Consider the following 21,840-nt stretch of genomic DNA (forward strand, 5'->3'; position numbering starts at 1 on the left):
CTTGTGTTCTTTCTCGTGGGCACACTCTCTCTCTCTGACAAATAAATAGATAAAATCTTTTAAAAATAACAAAAAATGAAATCACCTGAAGATGAATAGGTTTAGATAAGTCTTTTTCAAATCTTTATTATATGCTGAGAAAGTTGGACAAACAAGTCACATATCATTATTTTCATAATTTCTTCATTATGCAGGTGTTTCATATTGTGCAGTTTCTTTATTATGACCCTTCATAAGTGTTTGCTGTGACATCAGACATGCAGCAAGGGTGAATGAATGAAGTCTTGGTCCTGGAAGAGCTTTGTAGCTCATGGGAGGTGGTGAAGAAGGCAGATTCTGGAATTTGATATCAGAGTTTGAATCTTGTTCTGCCGCTTAGCCCCTGTGGGACCTTAGACAAGCTGTTTAAGTTCTTCTGCCTCAATGTCTGCATCTGTAAACTGAGGATAATAATAGTTTTGACTTCTGGGGCACTTGGGGGTGCAGTAGGTTAAGCTTCTGATGCTTGGTTTAAACTCAGGTCATGATCTCAGGGTCATGGATAGAGCCCCAGGTTCAAGTTTGGGCTCAGCGAAGAGACTGCTCTCTCTCTCCCTCTCTCTCTCCTTCTTTCTCATTCTCTCAAATAAATCTTTTTTTTCTTTTTTTAATTTTTAAAAATATAATAGTGCCTACTTTTTAGGGTTGATGTGAGAACTTAATGACTTACGACATTAAAGTACTGAGGAAAGTTCTCGGCACTTAGAGAGACACTGTTAAATAATCTCTGCTCTTAACTGCCTAAGATTCTTAGTTAATAGAGGAAAGTGAAACCCATCAGGATAAAGTGTTTTTTTTTTTTTAATAGATTAGAGAACAGAGCTTTCTCTGCCATAGACTTAGATCTATGTAGCTAATCCCAGTGGATTCTACAGTGTATAATACCATCTGTTACTGCTTATTTTGGACTTTGAAAATCTTTCTTTCTTTTTTTTTTTTTTTTCATGAAAAAGTGAGTTCAGTCTGACTCATGTGATCCAGCATAAGATTACTTGAAGTCTGGCCTTATAAGTCATTGGGATATGTCATCGTCTGTGTGTTCAGAGAACTGGGAATGCTCTATGACAAAAATCATTTCTCTCCAACCACTGACTGATGCTTGCAATTCCCTCTTGTCTAAGGATTTGTTCCCTATTCAAATATGCATTTATCTCTTAGGGAGAACACTCCAGGTTTTATTAGTCATTTATGTTATATCATAAAAGACAAATCAAGAGGGGCTTTGAAAAGGGGAAAGGAGAAGAGACAATGGGGGCCTTGGGCTCTGGAAGCAGAATGTGGAGGTGGGGGCGTTGAGAACTTTGACAGGAACTTCTCCACAATTCTGCTTGTAATCAATTCTGCACTGGAATATTCATAAAACACCATAAGTCTTACCCTGTTTGTGGTGCAGTAAGCCATGTGCTGAGCACAGTGATAAGGGTACTATTTAAATGACACAGTCCCTATCCTCACAGAATGCCCCCTTTAGTAGGAGACAGAATGTAAGCACACGCTTGCCTGCAACAGATGACTAAACACAGCGGTTATGTTAGTTAGGAGCTGATGGGTGGGTAGAAATCAGCAGAAATCACAGCGTTCCACTACTTCCCAGTCTTGTAACCAGAGTACCTCGAACAGCAAAGGAGAGCATCCGGGGCTTACAGTTTAGGGAGTAGTAGTAGCCTGATGGCCCATCCAAGAGTAAAATTCCTTTGAAAGCATTTGTTTAAACATAAAAATTTAAGGAGCATTTCCTACCTAATAATTTTTTCTTGTTTATTTGAGTGCACTATGAAACTAATATTTCAATTTTCTTTACACCCATTAAAGCTGCTGATGCAGGGAGATGCCCATGTTGATCCCATGTCTCTCCTTTTACAATCTGGTCTAAAGGTGTGTAATCCGGAGGCCAGTGTACTCTGGTCTGGTGCTTGGGGGTGCGGAAACATGCAACCTAACACCCAGTTTTTCCTGTGCTTATGCCTCCATTGGTTACCCTCAGTTGCCTGTATAATCCATTAAAGGCTAGGGCTTATTTATAAGGAAAAATGACTTGAAATGTGACTTTGTTGGTTGCTGTCTTTATATTTTGCTGATTAAATATCTGTAAGTTAACTCTTGGTCATTCATGAGGTACACAACTGAATGGTCATCTTGAGTTCAGCTCCCCACCCGTGTATTCATGGACTAAGTATTAAGTAATTGGTGCCCTAATGATTATGGTGTTAATGAAGAAATAAATGCAACACAAGTGGGTGGCCCCATAAAGACTGGGCAACAATTGCAAAAAAGAAAAAAAAGGGGGGGGGGTTAAGATATGTAGTGAGAAAGCGAGAGAGCTGTATCACTCCTACTGCTTTGTATCACCTTTTTTAGTCCTGGAATGGAAAGCTGACTTCTAAGCTTGCCTAAGGAAACGGACATTTCTCTCACAGAGGTCTTTGAAAAGAGCCGGGAGTAGTTCTTTAACCTGCTGCCTCTGTAGAAATTATTAGCAATTTCTTAATAGAAATGATCAGCACAGTTGACAAGACTATACTAGCACTTGCATATTTCCCATATGAAAATGAAACCAGTAGACTTTTGGGAAGCAGCCTTTTGGTTCCCAGACTCGAGTGTTCAACGGAAGTTGAGCGAACCAGTGTTTTCCCTAAATTTGGTAGATTTCGATTTAGACTTGTCGTGTCATCTGTACAAAAGCAGATATGGTTAGGAGGGTAGGAAGCGGAATGGACTTGGTCTCATGAATAGCTTCCATTAGGTCACATTCGAAAGGGCTTTTCTTTCTGTAACACCGTATTTTCCTTGGCATGGAATTCTGCCTTTCCTGTTCCCACTAATTTACATACGAGAAACATTTTACCGAAACTTTAAGATAAGCCTCGTGCGGCTTCCCCTATGTCGTCTTGTGGCTCCTAGTAGCAAAGCTGATGACAGACATTTAGATAATTGGTGATTTATCCACAGGAAAACAATGTTTTATTGTTCTTATCTTTGAGGCACATGTGATGGAAAATTCACTGAAGAATGGGGATTTGAAGGGAGATTTCCAAAATCCTTGGGAAATCCCACACATGGCCAATAGGCTCATACCATGACTCCTGCAGCATGTCAGCAAAGAGCCTCACGTGGAAATGTATATTGACTCATGCCTCAGAAATTTCTCATATCGGAGCCTGCAGAGGAAGTGGACTGTGGATGGTCATGGTCCCTGTGTGGCTGCTGAGCCTGGAAGAGATCCAGTTTCAGGAAATGTTTTTATGTGCTATGTGCTGGGATCTTGGGATTCTGTTCAGACCCTGTCACACAGAAGTCACTGTCCAGGCGGGAGAAACAGACACAAAATTCCTTATGCGTGTAAGACTACAGCAGCAGGTCTTAAATTCTGTTCCCTAGAAAAACAGTATCAACCTCACTAGGAACTTATAGAAATGCAAATTCTTGTGTTCCCTAGACCTTCTGAAATAGAAATTCTGGGAGTAGATTCGTGTGATTTTTGTATCAACAAGTCTTCCAGGCAATTCCAATGTAGTCCTCTAGGCTAGAGGTGGGCTCACAGATTTAGGGGAGAGTAGATGGGGAGACCAGAATTCAGATGGGGGCAGGCTGAAGGCAAGGTAGAGAGGATGCTGTTTCCCAGATCTTGTAAGGGGTTGATAAGTTCGTTGAGCAAAAGAAAGAGAGAGTGAATGAGGTTGGTGAAGGAAGGGCATTTCAGACAGTGTGTGCACTAGGCTCAAAGAACCAAGAATGGGAAGACTGAGGGCAGAAGAGAAGACAGAGCCAGAGACGAGTTTGGAGAGTTTGGGTCCATTGGAGCAGGACTTTTATCTCAGTGAGTTGTGCAAACTGTGTCCTGGAAACCAAGGTGTAGTCTGACGTCTTGAACAGAGGCTGCCCTACCAGAGCCGTGCTGAAGACTGGCTGCCCAGACCTTGGCCCTGCCCCACTGATTCAGAACATTTGCTGCTCTCGTTGTTGAGCTTATCGGGTGATTTGAATGTGTTGGAACAGTTGTGCTAAAGATTATTCTTTGATTGCCTTGGCAGGTACTCTTTTCTTCTTTCTTCCCCCTCTGGGCCCATTTCCCCGCTATGGGAAATGATACACAGTTCTAAAATAATAATAATGATGATGATGTAAAAAATCTATGGAGCAACAGGGTATGTTTGCCAAAGATCTAGGAATGAGGAAAATGGCATCAGCAGATAATGGTAGAAAGGTTTGGAATCATCTCATTTATGGAGAAGTAATAAGTGACTAGAATGACAGGAAGTCATAATAATAGCAATAAGAATATTATCATTTAGGGGCACCTGGGTGGCTCTGTAGGTTGATCGTCAGACTCTTGACTTCAGGTCAGGTCATGATTTCAGGATCGTGAGGTCAAACCCTGCATCAAGCTCCCTGTTGGGTGTGGAGCCTACTCAAAATTCTCTCTCCCCTCCCCGTATCACTCCCCCACTTTGCGCAGGCATGTGTGCTCTCTCTCTCTCTCTCTAAAAAACAAAATAAAAAGAATACTATTATTTATCACCATACTGAGCACTTTACAAACATTAATTATTTAATCCTCACAACAACCCTGTAAGTTTGCTTGAAAAAAATTACAGATAAGATAGACTGCCTCAGACAAAAGTGATTCCACTAAGAGTCTCAAATTGAACCATCATTTTTATTCAAAAGTCAGTACTAACAGTTAAGAAGAGGGACGATATTGGTGGCAGCACCACTATGAGAATGTATTTGATATCACTGAACTGTATATTTAAAAATGGTTAAGATGGCAAATTGTATGTGACGTGTATTTTACCACAGCTGTTTTTTTAGAGCTGTACTGTTGTATATCTCACTGGTACATATTCCAAAGATAATTTGATGTGACTGTTTCAACAGTCCTTGGCATGAGGGAAATGCCTGCCTTTTGGTGAAAAAAACAGGTGTCCTAATATCCTCGCTCATTTCTTACATTTTCATCTCCATTCTCCTCCTCTCGCTCCTCCCCACCTGAACACATAGATGGACAGATTATCCCCTTCCCTTGCACACATATACACCCAACCCACAATCACATACTCTCTGAACAGCCACTGTAGCTGAGGCTACCCAAGTCCTCATGGTGTTTCTGAACAGCAGTGATTCAGAACAAGCTCACTTGACCTTAACACTGTCAGTGGAAGAAGAAGCATCTGGGAAACCCCATTTCCAAGAAGCTTGGAAATCTGATGAAGATGAAACGGGAAGAACGTAGGTAGAACAGATGACAAACCCAGGTGTTTAAATCCAATAGCACACACAGGTGCGTGCACACATGCACGCACACAGAGGAAATGAGCAGGTGAACCCATGTAATTCCAGAGAAATGAGAATTGGGAAGAAGAGCGGGTTACGTGCTTGCCTACAATCCTGGCTGCATTTCCTCAAACTTTTCTCAGCCCCACCTTTTGGCAAATCTTTTGTAGACAGGAGTGTGGTGTTGCTCGCTTCCGACCACAAGGTGGGGCTTGTGTTGGAACATACAGAACATTGGAAGATTCTTTGTGTCAGCCTTTTCCATTTAGAAAACTCTTTATGTTGTCACATAGATATGATTGAGGGCAACTCAGAGCAGCTTACGACACTTTACCTTATCTGCCTGCAGGATTCCAAAAGCACACAGAATGGAATTAGTGCATAGCTTAAGACCTGCATCTGGAACGCTTCGTTATCATAGGAAAGATAAAATACCTTCTCTTCTGAGTTCTTTTTCCTTTGCCATGGTGTTTGTGTGCATGTAGGTAGAGCTTTGCTGTGCAACAGGATTCCTTCACAAAGCCCCTGAAAAGTCAAGGTGAGCCTGAGCCACTACCCAGTGTGCTGTCCCTGTAGAACACAGTATATTGGAGGGAGTAAGGGGAGAAGAGGAAGAGGAAGAAGAAAAAGGAGAAGCGTCCAAGCAAGATTATAGGACTTCTTAAAATAAATCCATTGCCCATGTTTAAGAAATTACACTTTTAAGACTGCATAAATATATTGCAATATGTTTATCTTATTTTAAGATTACGTAAATATATTGTAACATATTCATGTTACTAAAAATAAAAGCACTTCTTGAACTGGGTGAAGGGGATTAAAAGTGCACTTGTTATGGTGAACACAAAGTAGTACATAGAATTGCTGAAGCACTGTATTGTACCCCTGAAACTGATAAAATACTAGTTTTATTATAGTGTACATTAATTATACTGGAATTTAAAAATAAAGAAAGAAAGAAAAGAAAAATAATAAGAATAAAGAGAATATAAAAGTAAAAAATAAAATAATTGAATCCCAAAGTAGTGTTGTGTCCTTTCTACAGAGGGATAGAGGAACCAAACCTAAATATATATATATATATATATATATATACACTTTGTAGTACATTCAGGCTCTGTGTCTATAATGGGATAAAAAGTTTAAAGTTGAATACTAAAGATTCTATGAATATATTTCTGTCACTGAGGGTATGAACTTATTCGGTGATAACATCAAAGACCAACTTCAAGAGTTTTTGTGAATGCAAGATCCTGGCAAATATACTCCTGCCCCTCACCCCCATCCCTTTGATAAACTCTGTTTACAAATCACAGATGTTACTGAATAGATTTAACAGAGATGGTGGTGATGGGACACACTTTGCTCCTATAAGCAATTTCTCACCTATCAGAAGACTTTCCTTTAATTTCTAACCTTAAAATGATCTTTTGAAATATAGTTTTCAGAACTTAAGACACCATGATATAAATTCTCCATGTCTGGACTTTATTTCATTCTGCAGAGAGGAAAGAGCCAGGTTTCAGGGTTGAGAACTGAATTCAGATTTGAATCCAGATGCTTACTAGCTGTGGGTACATCATTTTTACTCTCAGAGCTTCTGCTTTCTCACTGGTAAAATGGAAATAACAGCACCAAACCCAGAACTTTGTGGTGAAAAATAAATGAGTTAACTTGTGTAAAGAACCTAATACACTCAATGTTATAGACAGATCCAAAACAATCCCTATCAAGATTCCAATGGCATTTTTCACAGAAGTAGAAAAAGCAATTCTAAAATTCGTACGGAACCATCTGAGTCTAATAGCCAGAACAGTCTCGAGGGCAAGGAATAGAGGTGAAGATATCACACTGCCTTATTTCAAATTATACTGGAAAGTAATCAAAATAGTAGAGATGCAGCATAAAAATAGAATAATGGAACAGAATAGAAAGCTCAGAAATAAACACAACCATATATGGCCAACTGGCTTTCAACAAGGGTGCCAATAATACGCAATGGGGAAACAACAGTCATTTCAGTAAGTGCTGCTGAGAAAACTGGAAATCCACGTGTGGAATAATGAAACTGGACCCATACTTTACACCATACATAAAAATCAAGTGAAAAGGAATGAAAGGCTTAAAATAAGACCTAGAACTATAAAACTCCTGGAAGAAAGCATAGGAGAAAACTCCTTGACATCGGCCTTTGGCAATGGATTTTAGGCTATGACACCAAAAGTGCAGACGACAAAAGCCAAAGTAAACAAGTGGGATCACAACAAACGAAAGTCCCTCTGCACAGTAAAAGAGACAATCAAATGAAAAGGCAGCCTGCAGATTGGGAGAAAATATGTTTAGGCATGCAAGTGATAACGGGTCAATGTAAAAAATACATCAGGAACTCATACAACTCAATAAGCACAAAATAAAACTAAAAAGAAAATCCAGCCTGATTTAAGAATGGGCAAAGGACTTGAACTGACATTTTTCCAAAGAAGACATGCAAATGGCTAACAGGGATAAGAAAAGATGCTCAACATCACTAATTATCATAAAAATAGAGATCCAAACTATATGAAATATCATCTTATACCTGTTAGTATGATTGTTATAAAAAATAACAGGTAACAAATGTTGATGAGGATGTGGAGAAAAGGAAATCTTTCTACACCACTGGTGGGGATATCATTTGGGATAGCCACTATGGAAAACAGCATGAAGGTTTCTCAGGAAACTGAAAGTAGACCTAGCAGATGATCCAGGATTCCCACTTCTGGGCATAAAGCCAAAGAAAATGAAGTCAGCACCTTGAAGAGATATCTGCATTCCCATGTTCACTGCACATTATTCACAATAGCCAAAATATGGAAAAAACTCAAGTGTCCATTTCTAGAAGAAGGGAGCAACCAACACATTATATACTTTAAACTTATACAATGTAATATGTCAAGTATATCTCAATAAAGCTGGAAGAAAAAAGAAATTGTGATAGGGAATATTAAAAAAGAAGGATATCTTAGGGCACCTGGATGGCTCAGTCCATTAAGCATCTGCCTTCAGCTCGGGTCATGATGCTGGGGTCCTGGGATGAAGCCTCGTGTCAGGCTCCCTGCTCAGCTGGGAGTCTGCTTATCCCTCTCCCTCTGCCCTTCCACCCCTACCCACTTGTGCTCTTTCTCTCTTAGGGTTTTTCTATCTCAAATAAATAAATAAAATCTTAAAAAAAAAAAAAAGTAGAAGGATACCTTGCCATTTGCAGCAGCATGAATAAACCTGGAGGGTATTATTCGAAGTGAAATAAGCCAGACACAGAAAGAAAAACAACTTCACAATCTCACTTATATGTGGAAACCTAAAAAGTTGAACACGCAGAAGCAGAGCAGAACGGTGGTGAAGAGGTTGTGGGGAGGGAATGGTACAAAGTTACAGATGTGTAGGATGAATAATTCTAGAGATCTAATGTACACTATGGTGACTGTTGTTAGTAATATTGTATTGAATACTGGAAATTTGCTAAGAGAGTAGATTTTAGGTAACTTCATCAGCAAAAAAAAAAAAAGGTAGGAGATAATTAGCTTAATTGTACTAATCACTTCATTATGTTTATATCAAATCATCATATTTTACATTTGACACATATACAATTTTTATATTTTAAAAAACTTAGCACAGTGACTGGAACACAAATCTACCTCTCACTTTCTCACTTCCCCTCCTGTCTTGGTCTTCTTGCACCCGAGCCACAGCCACGCAACGGTAGAATGGAATGAAGGAGCTCCATTCAGGACACAGTTGGAAGAGCTCTGTTAGACAATAATTGCCCTATACCTCAATAATTCTGCAACAATAGTTCAAATACTTTCTCAGGTGTCCAAGTTCACAGAGACTCCATCCTTCCAATTGCTTACACTCAAAGTTTTCATCACCAATCAGTCTTTTTCTTGTATCTCCCACTCAATCCTTCAGGATTTTGTGCTATCTTTAAAATAGCCAGAATCGGACCGTAGTTACCACCTCTGCTGTTACCACCCCGGCCTGGTGTAAACAATTATCTCTTGTATTCCACAATAACCTGTAAGTGGTCATCACGATTTGCCTTTGCCCCCACTATGAACACTTCCTCCCCATCAGCTGGAAAGTCGTCCTGCCACTGATCTGCTTCAGACCCTGCAGTGACTCTCCACTCAAAGTAAAGGCTGAAGTCCTTATAATGAGCTACAAAGCCTATCTGATCTGGCCCTTACTCTCTGTCCTCTTGTCCTACTCATTCTTTCCCTCTCTGCTCCAGCCACACCATTCTTCTCACTGCCCCTCACATGCACAGCCGTGCCCACAGCTCTGTTACCCTGAGCTGTCCCTTTGCCTAGAATACTTACCCACATAGCCACTTAGCCAGTTCCCATATAGCCTTTAATTCTTTGCTCAATCTCAACCTGTTAGGGCCAATTTAATGTTAAAACCTGTGTAACTATTAGGGCCTGCTTAGCCAGAGCAACTCCATATTGCCTAGGTAACCATATTGTTGTTTACATCCATGGACTTCATTCCGGGAATAAATGCCCCAGTAGTTCCTGGTACGGTTCCGGGTATCGATTCCGGGAGTGAACGCCTTAACAATAGAAGCCACGTACCTTGGGTCTGCGGTTATGCCCTATAAAACCAGCCTGTGAGATCGGGAGGGGGTTGCTCTCTTCAGAGGCGGCCCTGGTCGGTCAGTCTGACTTCTAATGCTTGGCATAAAATAAGGCTTTGCATAACTTTCACTTGTCTCAGTCTCGTTCCTTTGATAATGGACCCCAACAAGCCTCTCAGAGAGGCTTCCCTGACTCCCCAGTAGTATAATCTTTCTCTACTCTACCCAACTAACACCCTGATCCCCTGCCCTGCTTTACTGTTTTCCCCCAATAATATTTTATCCACCCAAGACACTCCCCAAGTGTAGCCATTTTGATTTGTTAATCCCTAATGTTTCCCAAGCAACTAGAAAAGTGGTTCAAATATAGAAGGTGCTCTGTAAATATTTGTTCAATAGATAAATAATGGAAAAGTGTAGCCTCTCGACATATATTTTCAAGTGATACTCATAAAATTTGATGTGTTTTCTTTCCAGCAAATCATGTAGGCTTGCTTGCTTTCTCTGAATGAATTTTTCCAACCCCAACCACATTACTTGTTTCACAATAAGGGTCAACATCTGTAACCTATCTAAGAGTCATGAAGAAACCAAGTAAGAGGAAATGGTGTCAGGAAATAGAAGATCACACACAGGAAATATTTCCTCTTATTCTTGGGTGGGAATGACAGATGGACAAGAATATGATGGTAACTCACACCATCCTCTTGACCTCCTATTCTGGGTTCTTTCTTCATCAAACCCATTCACGTTAATGCTCTTCTCCTCTCAAATGATGATGAGAATCTTTTTTTTTTTTTAAAGATTTTTATTTATTTATTTATTTGTTTGTTTGTTTATTTGATAGAGAGAGATCACAAGTAGGCGGAAAGCAGGCAGAGAGAGAGAGGGAAGCAGGCTCCCTGCTGAACAGAGAGCCCAATGTGGGGCTTGATCCCAGGACCCTGGGATCAAGACCTGAGCCGAAGGCAGAGGCTTAACCCACTGAGCCACCCAGGCACCCCGATGATGAGAATCTTGAAAATGATACTTGTTAATTAGCTACATTTAAGAGTAGTACTAATGAAAGTTTTGCTAAAGCTGAGGTTTGGGTAAGTATGCTCTCCTGATGTAAGTGGTCGGTCTCCCAGAGGAAGTTCTCCATCTCTTCCACATATACCAAGTTTCTTAGATTAATCCATTAGACAGAAAGGACTGTAGAGGCAAATTCCCTCATTTTACAAATGAAAAACCTGGGGCCTTGACAGGAAGAGGGAGCAGTCCTACTAGATTATATTGTTCTTCTCCCTGCACTGAATCAAGACCGTATCTTCCAACCTTCTAAGTGCTCTCAGTCCACAGAAGCTGGGAGAAGGAAGGGAAGTGTGCCTAAAACCAAGTCTGTGAGACTCCTAGACAGAAACACATCCTAAGGCGAAACAGAGTCTCTTGTTTACATTCAAATCCTAACTCTGTCTGCTCCTTGCCAGGTGACCCTCTGCAAGTTCCTTAACCTCTCTGAGTCTGCTTCCTCATGGGTTAAATGGGAATACATGAGACCAAAATATGCTATTATGCATGTTAAAACAAATAAAACCTATGACACACTTAGCAACAGGATCCTGTTGGTGCAATTATTCCTCGAGTTAGGACTCTGCACTCATTGCTGAAGTCCAAGTCCACGGAGTCCAGAAAAGAAATGTGCCATTTAAATGTTTCTCATTCAACTTGGCTTCCCAATACCTTTTCTCTTTGGGTGTCTCCTGTGTCCTTGCTATCTCTGGCTGGGTGTGTTATTTCTCCTCCTTCCTGCCCAAGTTGCTTTTACCTCCAACTCTGTCGGAGGTGGTGGCAGTGGTGTTTTCCAGGGCCACCTCCACCACTGGGGAAAGGGAAGTGCATGAAAAGTACATAGAACAGGTTTGGAGCAGACAGCTTTTCCTAAGTTTCAAAACTTGACTATTTTTGTGGGTGGTGATTTCCTCTTTTCTATTTTAGGCACCACATGGAAAGATTTAATTTTTCTGGGTAAGGTGACACAGTTAGGTAAAAGAACACCCTAAATGTGGCAAATAGTAAATTTTGCTACATAGGAAAATATACTGTCTAGAAACAAGGGTCTTATATCTGGAAATCAGATACCATAGGGCACCAGGTTAGGTAGAGTTGATGAAAGAAGTTCTATATCCTTTTGTATCACTTTGGAGAATTCTGAGAGACTGGCCACATCTCTAAGACTACAATCTGAATTAGTTCCCAATTTTGTTTTCTTTTTATGTTAAAACATCACTTTTTTTTTCTTGAATTACATATCTTTTGGCAAGTTGAAAGAAATAATGAGAGGACTAAAATTTTTCCCCTGTCTCAGCCACATTTTGTCACTGACATTATCTTTCAGCCAATTAGCAAAGAGTTTGCCTCATTTGAAAGCATTATTCCGTTTTCACCTTTTTGGGGGAGGATTTGGATTTTACTCTGGTGGACAGCTGGAGAAACAAAGGTTATTCATGTCTTGAGTTCACATAATATGAGGATTTGCTTCCTCCTCCTCATTCTTGTCCTTATCCATCTCTACTTTCTCTTTTGAGAACTTCAGGAATGTTTGTTCTAAAGTCTCTGTCCTGGGCATATCTAGGGACAGCAAGCAGCAGTCAGAAAATACCATTTATCTTTCAGTTGATATGATTTAAAAATGGTAAACTTGAGAATCACTCTCTGTTCTCAAGTGTTATATCTTGCACGAATTTTTACATTTGGTTTAGGTAAGCAAAGGGCATATAACATTTTTATATATATATATTTTTAATATTTTATTTATTTATCTGACAGATAGAGATCATAAGTAGGCAGAGAGGCAGGCAGAGGTAGAGGAGAAGGAGGCTCCCTGCTGAGCAGAGAGCCCGATGCAAGGCTCGATCCCAGGACCCCGAGATCATGACCTGAGCTGAAGGCAGAGGCCCTAACCCACTGAGCCACCCAGGCGCCCCAACTTTTTTATATTTTCAAAGGATCACAGGTTAAAAAAAAGTTAAGAACCACTGAAGTAATACCTAAAAAGAAAGCTCATCTCTTTCATCTTAGCACATTTAAAGTTTATTAAACTAAACCTGTGAGAGACCATTCTTGTTCACTCCCTGACCTCTAGAAATACTGTGTATGGTCCTCTGGACTCTGGTCTGTGAGAGACAGACGATGGGAAGAAGGAAGCAGTGGAGGCTTCTCCCTCAGGGAAGTTCACTCTGTCACTGGAGTTCCCTGCATGCTGTTCTCCATCTCTTAGCCTGCCTGTTGCATTTTGCCTTTCACTCCAGTCCTGAAGCATACTCAAAGAATTTGGACGGCTGATTCACCCAAACCGCCACCTGCCTGAGCTGGTTACTGTTTTATCAATATCCACCACTAAATGACAGCATGAACTAAAACTGTAATTTCCATACTAGATTCTTTTGGGTTCATGCAAATGAAACAAGAGACAAAGATAAACATTTCCGGGTCCTTTTGCCAAGACTGCTCTTGGGGGAGGTTCTACAAAGTGGGGCTTTTGTACTTCACCTAAGAAATGTTTCTAGAGCACCTGTTCATTGCAGGCACCACGCCAAGAGGCAGCACACCATGTAGATAAGACAGACATGGCCTCTGACCTTGTGGAATTTCCAGTCAAGTGAGTGAGACACAACAACAGTTACACAAATGGATTGAGTACTTCTCCTCATTTTAACAGAATCTACCAACATGGAGTTTGTACTGTGGACAGATGGTGTCTTCAGTATTTCAGCCACCCCTAATGCCAAAGCTGAGAGAATGAGTTAAGGTGAAGCTCACATTATGAAATGAAACACTTTAAAACAATCAGAGTTTCAAGGAGAGTTGTAAGGAACAAAATAAAGGAATTACAACATGAGACTTTTTTCCACTTAAGTTACTTTCTTCAATTCACTGAGTTTCATCTCCACAGAGCTTTTTATTTTTTTCCTTATTTTTTTTTAAGATTTTATTTATTTATTTGACAGGCAGAGATCACAAGTAGGCAGAGAGGCAGGCAGAGAGAGAGAGAGAGGAGGAAGCAGGCTCCCCGCTGAGCAGAGAGCCTGATGTGGGGCTCGATCCCCAGACCCTGGGATCTTGACCTGAGCCGAAGACAGAGGCTTTAACCCACTAAGCCACCCAGGCATCCCTCCACACAGCTTTTTAAAGTCTCACATGCCTAGAACAAGCAAAAGATAAAAATAACAAAAGAACTTTTGAGAAAAGAAGAAAACTATTCTTATAAAATCATACAACCATACTTCACCAGCTTCATAACATTTTTCTTCTGTTACTTGACTCAGTTGCTTCTGTGACTCTTGTTTACCTCAAGACATAAACACACACTTAAGTCCAGTCATTTCTAATACAGCAACTTCCCTTTCTGCCAAGTGATTTCATTTCCTATGAACTTTACTTTACACGAAAGAAACCCTAGTGACAAACAATATATAATTGTTATTTCAAAGATCTATTTTATTGCAAACATTGGAGTAAACAATCTCTAAATAGTTTTAGTATAAATCTAACAAAGAAAATAAGAGTATAAGAAATTTTTGTTTTATGGATTTAACAAAGAAATGACTACAAGTAAATATTTATGTTTTTTTCATATTGAAGACAGATATCCCCAGTCCATAATAAACGCCTATTTCCGCAACCAGCCTCTTCCTCCAATCCCATCCTTTAAATATTGTCTCAGAATCTCCATGAATTTGGGAAATAAAATTGGCAACTGTACTCAGTTCTTTGCGTGCATTTACGGTACTTTTTCAAAACACACGGACGTGACTTGAATTACTAGGTATAAAAATGAAAGTTCTACAAATGGAAGAGGGAAAAAGGCAGCCAGATATAAGCTTGAAGAGATTTGTTGTGTTGTTATATTTTTACTTTTTGATTGCTAAATTTTTTTTTTTTAAGTTTCTGTTTATTTATTTGAGAGAGAGAGAAAGAGTGAAGCCCAAGCAGGCAGACAGGCAATGAGAGAGAGAGGGAGAAACAGGATCTCCACGGAGCAAGAGCCCAACGAGGACTCTGGGATCATGAGCTGAACTGAAGGCAGATGCCTAATGTACTGAGCCACTCAGGTGCCCCTTGACTGGTAAACTTTTAAAAAAGAAATGTGGTTTTCCCACTCCAAGTAAAATGTGACTAATGTGACAGATCAGAGGGGAAGAAAACTGATATTTATTGAGTATCTCCTTGGTGCCAATTCCACTCTTGGGATTATTTATGTATGTCCTCATTTAACTCTCACTGTGATCCAACGGAACCGGTGTTAGTGTCATTCTACAGATGAGGAAACACAGGCAGGTTTAAAAATCTCCTCATGGTTGTTCAGCTGGCAAGTGGTGGAACTAGGCTCTAAAGTAGGTTTGTCTTAGCCCAACACCTATGCATGCATTTAAAATTAAGTTATTGTGACTTGCCATTGCTCAGAACCAATACCTTTAGCTGTCTGATCTCCCAACTTGCCAAGACTGGAAAAGGCCTTTTCTTTCAAGGTAGAAAGAATACTTTTTAGCAGCAACTTTATTTGGCATTTTTGCAAATCGTATACTGGAGATATTTGAACTTGGAAATGGAATCAAAATGTCCTTGAGACATTAGAGCAAGAAAAAGTTATGCTATTAACAAAGTAAATATACATGTTTGTTAAATGTAGAAGTAGGAACCCTGTTTTACGTCTCTGAGCTAACTCTGAGTTTCGCTAACTAAAATTTCAGGGGGTAGATATTTTATATTTATGATTTCATGTTAATGACATTGTAATTCCCTGATACATGTTTAGCATTTGTGTGTGGTTCTCCTAAAGTTGGGGGCTGCTGAGCTGTAACAGTTTCCTCAAAGAGAGAAAAAATTCCAGGTGCTAGTTAAGACTTTACAACCAGGATTAGGAAAGTAGCTCAGATATTAGCAGCAGTGTGTAATAGTATTATGTCTAAAGAAAAATGTACATACTTTAATTAAAAATAATTTATTGCTAAAAAATGCTAACTATTATCAGACCTTTCAGTGATTACAATATTTTTGTTGATGGAGTGTCTTGACTCCATGCTGAACTGCAGACTGGTCAGAGTGGTGGTTGCTGAAGACTGGAATGTCTGTAGCAGTCTCTTTAAATAAGACAGTAATGCAGTTTGCCACATTGATTGCCTCTTTTATGAACAGTTTCTGTAGCATGCAATGCTGTTTGATAACATTTTACCCATAGTTGAGCTTCTTTTAGCACTGGAGTCCTTCTTCTCAAACCCTGATGCTGCTATCAGCTAAGCTGATGTAACATTCTAAATCATTTGTTGTTATATCAAGTATTGCCACAGCATCTTCACCAGCCATGGATTCCATCTCAAGAAACCATGTTCTTTGCTTGTGCATTAGAAACAACTCTTCATCCTTTCAAGTTTTATCAATGAAATTGCAGCAACTCAATCACATCTTCAGACCCCGCTTCTGTTTCTTGTTCTCTTGCTCTTTCCACCACATCCGCAGTTCCTGCCTCCACCAAAGTCTTAACTCCTCCAAGTCATCCATAATGGTTGGATTCATCTTCCTCCAAACCTCTGTGAATATTGATATTTGACCTCTTCCCATTAATCATGTATGTTCATGGCATCTAAAATGATGAATCCTTTCCAGAAAGTTTTTCAATTTACTTTGCCCATATCCATCAGAGGAATCACTATCTATGGCAACAAGAGCCTTATGAAATGTATTTCCTGAGTAATATGCCTTGAAAGATGAAATGAATCCTTGGCTGCAGAATCGATGCTGTGTTATGTTAAGCTGGCCGGCAAACAACATTCATTTCATTGTGTATCTCCATCAGAGATTTTGGGGGGACCAGGTTCATTGTCAATGAGCAGTAATTTTTTTGATAGGAATTTTTTTTTTTTTTTCCTGAGCAGTAGATAGTGGACTTGAAACATTCTGAAACCATGTTGGAGACGGATCTGCGGCCATCCAGGCTTTGTTTTTCCATTTACAGACCACAGGCAGAATAGATGTTGCATAATTCTTAAAAACCCATGCTTTTTGAGATGGTAAATAAGCACTGTCTTCGACTTAAGATCATCAGCTGCTTTAGCCCCTAGTAAGAGAGTCAGCCTGTTTTTGAAGCTTTGAAGCCAGGCAATGGCTTTTCCTCTCTAGCTATTAAAGCCCTAGATGGCATCTCTTCCCATAGAAGACTTTTTGTCTACATTGAAAATCTGTTACTTAGTGTAGCCCCCTTCATGAATGATTTTAGCTAGATCCTCTGGATCACTTGTTGCTGCTTCCTCAACAGCACGGGCTGCTGCTTCTTGCACTACTTTAATGTTGTGGACATGATTTCTTTCCTCCAATTTCACAAACTAACCACTGCTAGCTTCAAACTTTTCTTCTGAAGTTTACTCACTTTTCTCAGCCTTCACAGAATGTCAAAGAATTTAATTTAAATCTTCTATCAGGGCACCTGAGTGGCTCAGTCCATTAAGCATTTGCCTTTGGCTCAGGTCATGATTTCAGGGTCCTGGGATGGAGCCCCACAGCAGGTTCCTGCTCAGTGGGGAGCCTGCTTCTCCCTTCCTGCCTCCCCTGTTTGTGCACACACTCTCTCTCGTCCTGTCAAATAAGCAAATAAATAATAAAATCTTAAAAAAATAAATCTTACATCAATGTTTAAGCAAGTTACTTCCTCAAGAGTTCTGGAATTCTCTAGATTTTAAGATTCTCCATATTCCAGATTTTCATTTGAAAGGGCAACTCAGATGCTAATGCAGTCATATTTTTATTTGGAGCTTTAATTTTAGCAAACCATAACTGGAACTGATGATGTTTCTATTTTATTATATTGTTACATTATATGCTGTAAGCTGGCTCAACTGGTATTTCAGAAACTGATCTTTTATCAAGAATGCCTCTAAGGCAAATGATATTTTTAGGAAATAATTGTTGGTTGAATATCCTTGCAGTATAGAAATTAGTAACCTGATAAAAATGAGAACTATAAGTCATAACATTTGAAATAGGTGGGAATTTACCAATTTAAAAATTAATCCAAGAAGTTTACATATATTAACTTTATGAGATGGGAGTGCTATTAAATCCATTTTGTAGATACAGAAACTGAACTCAGAAAGTTTAAAAGTCATACAAAAATTAAGCGGCTGAAGCAGAGTTTGAACTTAGATGCCTTTATCCACTAAGTATAATTAGCTACCAGCCCGTCCCACCTCAACCAAGTAACCCCAGTGAACCACTGCCTAGAGCACAGACATATCTTCATTCACCTGTCCTTGAACCATGTCTTTATATAGAATGGACTGTTTTTCTCTACCTTCTCTTCCTTCAATATCCTGCTCACACTGTTTATGGAATATTGTCTTTATGCCCTTGTTGGGATTAACATATCAATATCAATTATCTGTTCCATAATATAGTGAAGTCTTTATATCGCTTTCTTCTTCGGATGGACCAAACTCTTTGAAAACATGTATCTAGTCTTATCTATCTCTAGATCCCCACATGACTCAGAATTTACTTGATAAATATTTTTGGAACTGAAAGATGTGTCTTTTCATTCTTTCAAACATACACTAGAAAGCCAAATCTTCTGAAGAGTTGTAATATGCTCCTTGGGAACAGTAATAGTTCCTGGAAACTTTCCAAAATGCTCAGAAAAGGACTTCTCAAAATTATGTCTTCAATAAAAGTGGTTGGTAGAGATTACCTTCTCTGTCATTGAAGCACATGTAAGTTACCTAAAGAAATGACCATGCCCTTAAAGAGTAGTCATAAATGACCTTACTTTAACAAATGCCAGATAGTACAATAAATTTATTTATACATAAAAAATTACAACTGATAATAATGTATCAAAGAAGCTTGAATATTTAACAATGATTTTTAAATGTGCTTTAAAACAGATATGTTTTTAAATAAAATAAATTCTGTTAAAGATCCAATAGAACTTCAATCCTGCCAAAAATATGATGAGACAAATTAGAGTCTGATGACTCAGGTCTGCTCTCAAAGGGCAAGCGGATGGTTGCATATTGTGGAATTTCCTCTGACATAATGCAAGAATGAGAGTGCATATTCTCTGCTGCTCTGAATAATATAAAAAGCCGCAGGAGTTCTCCAACCAATAGAAGCCCCTTGGGACAGCAGAGCTCACAAGCCTCTGGGACAAGAGCCAGAAAGAAACCAGACCAAAGGCACCTTGCATCAACATGACTTCCAAGCTGGCTGTTGCTCTCTTGGCAGTTTTCCTGCTTTCTGCAGTTCTGTGTGAAGGTAAGCAAACTTTTCTGGTCTACAGAATTTTCCTGTGTCTAAATGTGATCCTCAGATAGCAAGATTTCCCTTAATGCTTTAATAGCAAAATCCTCTTTATTCAACTAAAGGAAATAATATTTGCAGTAATTTAAAATTAAACTGAAGCTTTAATTGTTTAGGTTTTATCTCTACAATACTTAGAAAGACATCTTGTTCTTATTTTTCATACTTTATAGGATGCATAAATATAAACGCATTAATATAAATCTAAAATTTAGAGCATAGGGGAGAGGCAGAGAGAGAGAGAGAGAGAGAGAGAGAGAATCTCAAGCAGACTCCACGCTGAGTGAGGAGTCAGATGCAGAGTTTGATCTCATGACCTTGAGATTATGGCCTGAGCCAAAACCAACAGTCAGATGCTTAACCAACTGGGACATCCAGATACCCCTAGAATATATCTTACTAGAGACCACAGTTACCCATATTATTTATTAATATCAAGTGAGGTAACTCCTTAACTTTATTCCACATGTTGTTTTATTGACAAGCTTTCCTCTTTGATTTAAAGACAACCTGACAAATTGTAAACCTTCTTGGGATCTCTCCCTTGAAAGAAATACAGTTAGAAATGTTTGTTTTTACATTTCTTTTCTTTTCCATTAAGCATTACAGATTTTGCTAAGAAACATCTTTGTGCAACTTATATATTTCTATTAATGCTTTCTGAAGGCAACTTCTCTGTTATTGAATCTTAGTTTACATACTATAAGTAGCATTGTGGTATCATGGAAGATTACACAATCAACTAGAAGAAAAAGTACCATAAGGATGTCAGCATTTCCCAAAGACAACTCCAAGTCTTTATGCAGGAAGTCCACCAATGCTGTCATTAATGACAGCTGTGGTTTTCTTAATTGAACTCAGGGGCTAGGAGAATATCCAGCCTTCTCCTTCACGAATGAGTTTACTAAAGAAGTGCTGTTTACCAAACATACTGTCACCAAATTATCAGATTGGAATTAAGGAGAGAGTAGCCAACAGATCCATGTTTGGGATGAAATTAATCCTTGTTTTTATTATTTTTCCACAGCTGCAGTTCTGACGAGAGTGAGTTCAGAACTCCGATGCCAGTGCATTAAAACCCACTCCACGCCTTTCCATCCCAAATATATCAAAGAACTGAGAGTGATTGACAGTGGCCCACATTGTGAAAACTCAGAAATCATGTAAGTACTTTCAAAAGTGATTAGATATGTTACTTCAGCAAACCTAAAATTGGAGAAGGTGGAAGTATCCAGCAAAGTTCTAGGTTCAGGAATACAGTAGTGGGCAGAACCAAAAAAAAAAATTCTTTGTCTCCATGACATTTAAATATGCCTTGTAACTAAAAATGAGTTGGACTCAGATTTTATGCTCATACTTCAGGAACCACAACTTGAAGGGCAAAGGGATGTCTGAAATCTTCTAAGTACTGATTTAATCATATCTCTCTCATTTCAGTGTAAAGCTTGTCAATGGAAAAGAGGTGTGCCTGGACCCCAAGGAAGACTGGGTACAGAGAATTGTACAGATATTTTTGAAGAAGTAAGTTGTGGTTTTTGTTTTTTTTTAATTCTTCATTTACCCTGATACATACTGTCTAAAAGTTAGCCTATAAATTTTCTGTTGCTGCTGGAAGTCTACTCTCTTGGGGGATCTGAGTCTTTGATTAAAAACCAAACAAAACCAAACAAAACAAAACCATAGCAATAGTGAATTTGTTGCACTCATGACTGGGAAGACCATACATCTCAGTTTGTCCAGGGAACTGGTTCCCTTTCATTCTCAGAAGTTTCCTAGTTTGGATGATAACTTACCTGTCTCTCTACTCATAGAGAGAGTAGAATATCATGAATATCTAAGACATGAATATCTAAGACTATTAATTTCCTAATAAATATATTTTCAAAAATGATACTTTCCTCCTCATTAGAACACTATTAATTAATTTTTCCCATTTTATTTATTTTCAGGGCTGAGAAACAGGCAGCGTGAAACAAACAAACATTCTCTGTGGTTTCCAAGAATTCCTCAGTAAAGATGTCAATGAGACTTCATATAAATCTACTTCAGCACTTCATGTTCCATTTGGGTCTGGTGTAGGGTTGTCAGATAAAATATAGTATGTCCAGTTAGATTTGAATAGCAAGTAAAACAATGAATAGGGTTTTTTTTGATGTCTCATACATGTTGTCTTATGCAATATCTAGGCATACTTATGTTAAAAATATTATTCATTGTTTACTGTATATTCAAATTTAGCTGGAAATCCTGGAAATATTTTGTTGTTGCTACAACTTTCCACTCCAGTCTGCTGGTCAGGATACACCGGTCCCTGTTAAACTTTGTCTTGGTTTCTTCTTTATTCCTCAACTGGAGAAAAAGTGTCAGCCACCATCCTAACTCACAGAAATGTGAGGACATGTGGAAGCACTTTAACTTTTTCTCATATTGTCTGAATTATGTTCAAGTGAAACTTGTTTGCTTATTTATTATTTATATATTTATTTAAGAAATAAATATAAGAATATCTGTGCATAAATTTGGGAAAATGGGAAAGAAAGCATTGTTGATAGCCTAGTAGAATGATGGTAGTGAATTTA

General features: G+C 38.9%; 1 protein-coding gene and 1 long non-coding RNA gene across 2 annotated transcripts; one reads left to right on the forward strand and one right to left on the reverse strand.

Annotated features, from left to right (window-relative positions):
- Window positions 1-98: 98 nt before the first annotated feature.
- On the reverse strand, window positions 99-9,801 carry LOC123392060. The gene is made up of 2 exons (XR_006606734.1): window positions 9,675-9,801; window positions 99-440 (listed from the first exon to the last, which is right to left on the reverse strand). It is a non-coding gene; the product is annotated as an uncharacterized LOC123392060 (long non-coding RNA).
- A 9,309-nt stretch (window positions 9,802-19,110) lies between these two features.
- CXCL8 (C-X-C motif chemokine ligand 8) lies at window positions 19,111-21,265 on the forward strand. The gene is given in 4 exon segments (NM_001310178.1): window positions 19,111-19,216; window positions 20,289-20,424; window positions 20,699-20,782; window positions 21,211-21,265. Coding segments are annotated over 4 exon segments (306 nt in total). The 5' UTR covers window positions 19,111-19,152; the 3' UTR covers window positions 21,233-21,265.
- Window positions 21,266-21,840: the final 575 nt, after the last annotated feature.

This window comes from Mustela putorius, unplaced genomic scaffold, assembly GCF_011764305.1.
Source record: "Mustela putorius furo isolate JIRA1106 unplaced genomic scaffold, ASM1176430v1.1 tig00000430_pilon_pilon_pilon, whole genome shotgun sequence".
Lineage (NCBI taxonomy): Eukaryota > Metazoa > Chordata > Mammalia > Carnivora > Mustelidae > Mustela > Mustela putorius.